This window comes from Chrysochloris asiatica, unplaced genomic scaffold (genome assembly GCF_000296735.1).
Source record: "Chrysochloris asiatica unplaced genomic scaffold, ChrAsi1.0 scaffold00146, whole genome shotgun sequence".
Taxonomy (NCBI): domain Eukaryota; kingdom Metazoa; phylum Chordata; class Mammalia; order Afrosoricida; family Chrysochloridae; genus Chrysochloris; species Chrysochloris asiatica.
The window spans coordinates 2,585,233-2,591,692 of record NW_006408664.1 but is presented as its reverse complement, the minus strand read 5'-3'; the positions used below and the strand labels follow the sequence as shown (position 1 = coordinate 2,591,692).

Below are 6,460 nucleotides of genomic sequence, written 5' to 3'. Positions count from 1 at the left end.
CACGGGCTTGAAGACTTTAGGTGCTCAGAAGCCAAAACATTCTCATTTCCCAACATTAACACTGTAAATACAAACCTTCACTTGAATGCTTGTCACAGATTATTCCTTGTTAAACACTGGTTTTATGTTGTACCTATGGTCAGTTTGGTAATACCTGACCCAAATTTCTTGAAGGAGAATGTTTATAGCCAGTATTTTTATCACCAAGATTTCTGGAAGAACTCAATTTTAGAAACTGATTTCATGTACAAGAGTGCAGCAAGTGGTACAGTTTACTCTTGGTCACAGTTTTCTCACTTTATGACATTACTGTAACAGTTACAGGATAGAAACACACACATACACACATTTATAGTCACACACAGCATAATTTCACTGATGCAGACAAGATCTCTTTTCAGTTTAAAAAAGAATGAAGACTGCTGTCTGACCACCCAGGTATAGACTCTACTTACACCTGGAATATAAGAATGCAATACTCTTCAAGTAAACACTGCACAGTGATAACACTATACATGAAGATTGACACATGCAGTTTTAGGATGTTCAGTAATAGCTAAAGACTAAGGAAAGTCAGAGATATCAGCCAAGAAAGTCAGTATGCTTTATCTCTTCCATTCTGATTATAATCCATTACCCAACAGAACAGGTATAGTCCAGAAGATAATGTCTTCCTATGACAATTTTAAGTGTCAATGAATAATGCTGAATACTTTGTTTTGATGGTCTTCAAATTCTTAGGTAGTAAGCAGAAAAATAAACCTTTATGGGAATTTCAATGTCAAATTTAAGCAGAGCTATCTGAACAAATATTAAGGTAACAAAATGTACAGTGTTAGGAATAATAACTTAAAATAAAGTGGTCTCATTGGCATATATCCACTGCTTGTTTTCCATTGTTCTCAAAAAGTCTCTCATTCAGTTTTGCAGAATTAAACAAATATAAATAACACTTAGTAAACACTGATACACATCTCACAGGACAAAACACATCTACAAAATATCTCTACTTTAGTTACTATAACTTGTAAAAATGGACATTTGTGATACTTACAGACAAATACATTTTACATTATAATGAGAGTCATAGTTACAAAGGCATTACTCGTTTGATGACATTTTTCTATAGATACTCAGACGTCAGTCAGACTGCATAGCAAAGGTTTTCCTCTTATTTTACTGAGATTCGGAAAGACCTTTCAGTCATTTAAGCAGCAGCTTTCTTTGCTGTAACCCCTGGAAATCTGAGTTTGAGTATCTAACCTGCTGAAACATCAGAGAATTCATAAATGATCACGGTGACAATCACCTTTTCACTGAGCATGGTAAACTGAAATATATAACCGATGAGACAACAGACTCCTCTAGATTTGGAGCTTTTTTTTTTTTTTTTTAAAAAAAAAAAAAAAAGGGGGGGTGGTGGATTTCGTTTCCTATGCTGCCCAGGAGGCATCAGGCTCACAGGGCTTCGGCAGATGTGTCTGTAGACACAGACATGGTCACCTTGGCAATCTTAACTGTGCTCTTGATGCAGCTCTCTGCAGCCCTGTGAACGCTGGCTGCATTGTTGGCGTGTTTGTGCAGACAGTCCGAGTCCCCCATGCTGTTATCAAGAGGCTGTGCAGTACCTTCACACGAGGGGAACATGCTCCGAAAGGCATGTCTCAGGTCCTTGCTCCTCAGAGCGTAGATGATGGGGTTCACGGTGGAATTCAGCAGGCAGAGCATACTGCAGAATGCAAACACCGTCTTAATGAGCTTGTTCATCTTCCCAAAGACATCATACACCATGATCGCAAGCAGAGGGCCCCAGCAGATGATTAAAACCACGAGGATCAGGACCAGGGTCTTGGCAAGCCTAATGTCCATGCGGGCTTGGTCGGGTCGAGTCACCTGGACCTTACCATCCTCCGATGTGTGGATGATGATACTCTTCTGAGTGCCACGCTGAATCATGCGGACTGCATGGCTGTGAGCCTTCCAAAGAATGTACATGTATGCATACACAATGAAGAGCAGCAGCACGCTGGTGACCCCAATCCAGAACATCAGGTAGGTTTCGTCAATGAGTGGGAAAATGTCTGAGCAAACAGACTGCAGTTTCTTGCAGTTCCAGCCTAGGAGAGGCAACACAGCAATCACAATAGCGATGGTCCACATTAGGCAAAAGGCCACCACGGCCTTTGGCCTGGTGACGATCCTCTTATAGGCCAGGGGCCTGTGAATAGATATGTACCTGTCGATGGCAGTGAGAAACAGGCTGCCCACGGAGGCAGTGAAGGAGGCTGTGACCCCGCCTAGCTTGAACAGAAACACATTGGGGCTATCTTTGCGGTGGAACACATGGAAGTCAACAAAACTGTAGACAAAAATGACACTGCCCAGGAGGTCTGCCACTGCCAAGCTGCCGATGAAGTGGTATGAAGGCCGGCAGCGAAGGCTGCGGGAGTGTAGGATGACACACAGAACCAGCAGGTTCTCCAGAACTGTGAAGGTGCCCAGCGTGAGGGACAGTACAGCAATGGCCAGCTGCTGGCTGGGGTTCAGAATCATGAAGCACTCCATGTCCATGAAGTTCTCCCCACACTGAATATTCTCCTCATTCTCCTTGTAGGATGAAAGAGACTTGTTGTAAAATTCTGAAATGTTCACCTGGTCAGCTGGGACTAACTGGGGGTTGTCTCCCGCAGTCATCTTTTCTTGGAAGGGACTTCCCCTAAAGGAAGTTAGAGGGAATTTCTGTGGGAAGTACCCTAATTTGGATGCCATGTCACCTTTGATGTCTTCGTACTGAATGTCATTGGAGCCCACATAGAGGAGGTCTGTTGTGATGGTGCGGAAGGTGGTATCTGCGAGGCCATCTAGGATCGACTTCATAACCTCAGTCTTGGATTAGGCCAATTTCAAAAAGACATGGAAAGAGACCCACAGGAGGGAATCCTAACAAAGAGGGAAAACAAATAAGCTGAATGATGAGAAAATCAGGAGAATATAAAAAGTCACTGTAAACACCCCAATAGGTACCCTCATGTTATTGCATTCCTTTCTTTGAACACAGGTCAGATGCTTATAGGTTCAGCAAACAAAGTCAGTCACTCACTCAGAGAAAAGTCACCCATAATTGGATAACGTAGCAGCACACTAGGAACCAGGTTTCTTTCAGTGCTTAAACGCTTAGATTTATGTCACCATGTGAGTCCTATATGGACCTCAGGAGTCTGACAGGTCAAGGTCACTCAATGCTTCTTGGGTGTTGTGAACACTCACGGTCATGTTAGGAATTGTTGATCACCTGGCTTTTACTGTCATAAATACACCACACATCATCCCAATGCTAGTGGGGGCTAGGGAAACAATTCTATGCTACATAGGTCTGCACTTGAAGACTTGATCACCTGTCACACAGATAAACACATAAAATAGACAAACCACAAGACAGTGTCAAGTCAGGTATTGAGTTGTGTTGCTATATGTTAAACATAAAGGAGAAGGAAGAGATTACTGAGAACTAGAGAAAGCAGGGGGAGTGCGGTGGCTCCATAGGATAAGCACTGGACTGGGAACCACAAGGTTGGTGGCTCAAACTCACCATCCATTCTGCAGAAGGCAGATGAGGCTTTCTGTTCCTACAAAGATTTAAAAGTCTCAGAGACCCTATACAAGGTTGCAATGAGTCAGACCTGACTTGAAAGCAGCTAATAACAACAACAGAGACAGCATGATGACATGGTAGGCAGATCTGGGTTTAAGTCCTGACTCCACTAGGCAAGCTCCTTCATTCAGAGAAGGAGAGGTTGGAACTAAGCACCACAGCTGAGGTGAAGTTAAGCTCCAACATCCCACACCAACCAAGACACTTTTCACAACAGGGAAACTTGCACTGAGGTTAATGGAAGACCAAGATCTTTAAGACTGGAAAGGAGTGATGATAGAATAGTTGCCTGATAGCATCCCTGTAGGAAGGTGACAAGAGACAAACCTGATGTACCCATGGCTTTCCATGAAATAGTATTGGAAACAACAGTGACTGAGATGAAGGGGGTCAATTGTTAAAGGTTGTTCAGTTCTAAGCTAAGGAATTTGACTGATTTTACAATTTTAAATGTTTGTTTAAAATGTGGCTATTAGGTAGGCTCTTGAATATATATATATATATGGAATGGTGTCTATAATAATTAAAGTAAATATTTTATTGGTTGTCTTGGGCTGGTTCTAAATATATCACGCTGCTTTGTTGTTGTTGTTAAGTGCCATCGAGTCGATTCCGACCCACAGAGAACCTGCATAGGGTTTCCAAGGAGAAGCTGCTGAGCTTCAACCACCAACCTTGCAGTTCAAACGATTTTGCAGTCTAACGCATTAGCCCACAGCACCACACAAGGACTCCATCATACTGCTTTGGGGGGGAAGGGGAAGACTGGTCATGACCTTGAACCAAGTAAAAAGTTCTTCCCACTAAAACTCAAATCCCATCTAAATGAATCAGTTACTCCTTCACTTATTTATACATCCATTCAACAAATTAACTGAATGCTACCATTTGCCTGGAGCCCTGGTAGCGAAACGGATTATGAGCTGGGCTGCTAACCAGAAGGCTCAAATCTACGTCACTCCACAGGAGAAAGATTAGGCTTTCTGTTCCCATAAAGATTTATAGTCTCAGAAACCCTAAACAGGGCCACTAAGAGTTGGAACTAACTTGGGGGCACAAACCATTACCACCAGCAGCACCACTGTTTGTCTGGAGTGGCACTATGGGATAAAGCACTGGACCACAAGATCAGTGGTTCAGATGCACCATTCATTCATTGGAAACCTGATACAGGGTAACTATGTTACCTTAACAATTCTCTGTGGGAACAGAAAGTCTCTTCTTTCTCCCATGGAGCAGCTGTTAGGCTCGACCCGCCGCCCTTGTGCTTATCCTACAGAGCCACTGCGTTCCTTGGCAAATAGTTGTTGTTGTTAAGTCCAGGGAGTAGATGTATAGGGTTTAAGAACAGGTGGTAAGTTTGAACCCCCAAACCTTGTGGTTTAAGCCACCTTTCAGCCCAGTGCGTTAACCCACAGCACCATCTTGGAATACTTATATAGAGCCACTATGAGTTGAGACTGATTCTATGACACTTAACAACTCTGTGCCACAGCACTCTCAGCACTAATGGGATGGTAACCAGGTTGTTGTTGTTGTTAGGTGCCATTGAGTCAGTACTGACTCATAGTGACCCTATGCACAACAGAACTAAATGCTGCCCGATCCTGAGTCAACCTCACAACTGTTGCCATGCTTGAGCCCACTAATGCTGCCACTATCCCAATCCATCTCGCTGGGGGTCTTCCTCTTCTTCTCTGACCCTCCACCTTACTAAACATGATATTGTTCTCCAGAGACTGGTCCCTCCTGACAATAATAGGTCTGAAGTATCCCTCAATGGCCTGCCTGCCCCATTGTCCTGGAGCCCTTTTTCTTGGTCAGTGTAGCCTAGGGTAGTAGTACAGCGACACCTCCAAACCAAAAGCCTTGAATCTTCCATTAAAAGAGTAACTTTTATTATCACTCAGGAAATTTGAACTTTCCCCCAATGTAGGCCTCTAAAACAGTTCTATACACACACTCTCCCCAACCCCTACACTGCCACAGAACAGGCACACGAAAGCTATCAGCTTGACCATACACAAGAATTCCAGAACGAAGTACGTCAAGCCCAGCCACATCAGGGCACTATCCCAGGGGCACAGGCTACTTGCTGAGGACAAAGAATGTAGAAATAAAAGACCAAAACTCAACAGTCAAGCCATTTGCCTAGTGCTTCCTGGTTCTTTTACTTAAAATCACTCCTGAGTTTCTAACCTCAAGCATAGTTTCAACTGTTAAATCTCAAGTATCTTTCATCAGTCTGTCTGTTACACCCTTCTTCATATCCTTGTCTCTTCCAGAAAATGACCTCTATATGTCCCATCATTGGACTATTTCCATAATTCAACTCATGTGCTTTACACATTTGTTTGCTTAAAAACAAACAGAAAACATTCATAGTGAAATGGTTGAAATTTTCATCCATCTTCAAAGAGAAACAGAGATAGCACCAATATGTACTCAAACCTACCTTTGGCATCTCAGCTCGACTCGCTGATACTTAGCTCACTCTAGCCATAGGGGATGACTGGTTGCTCTCTGAATATACCATTGCTCCTGACCACCTACCTTTTTTCCTTCTGTGCTTCCCTCCCCTCCACCTAAAATACTCATTTCCAAGCTTTCTGCTTGGTATACTTATCTTTCAAGGCCTAGTTTCAATGCTACTTCCATTTCTGAGATCAGTTCTTCCCACCAGGTAGAACTAGCTTCTCTAGTTTACCCTTCCTTATGTTGTTGTTGTTGTTAAGTGCCATCGAGTCGGTTCCGACCCATAGCGACCCTGTACAGGGTTTCCGAGGGTGTAAATCTTTACGGGAGTAG

General features: G+C 43.2%; 1 protein-coding gene across 3 annotated transcripts in view; it reads right to left on the bottom strand.

Annotated features, from left to right (window-relative positions):
* Positions 1-1,431: 1,431 nt before the first annotated feature.
* The window catches only part of CNR1 (cannabinoid receptor 1 (brain)), a 30,723-nt gene continuing 25,694 nt past the window's right edge, over positions 1,432-6,460 (bottom strand). The window contains exons 1-2 of one of the 3 annotated variants that reach the window (XM_006870625.1): positions 2,775-2,877; positions 1,459-2,607 (exon numbers count right to left, since the gene is read on the bottom strand). In XM_006870625.1, the coding sequence (XP_006870687.1) occupies positions 1,459-2,607; positions 2,775-2,861 (1,236 nt within the window). In that variant the 5' untranslated portion in view covers positions 2,862-2,877. Of the gene's footprint in view, positions 2,941-6,460 lie in introns of those variants that run through there. The other 2 variants (XM_006870624.1, XM_006870623.1) reach the window with 2 other exon arrangements.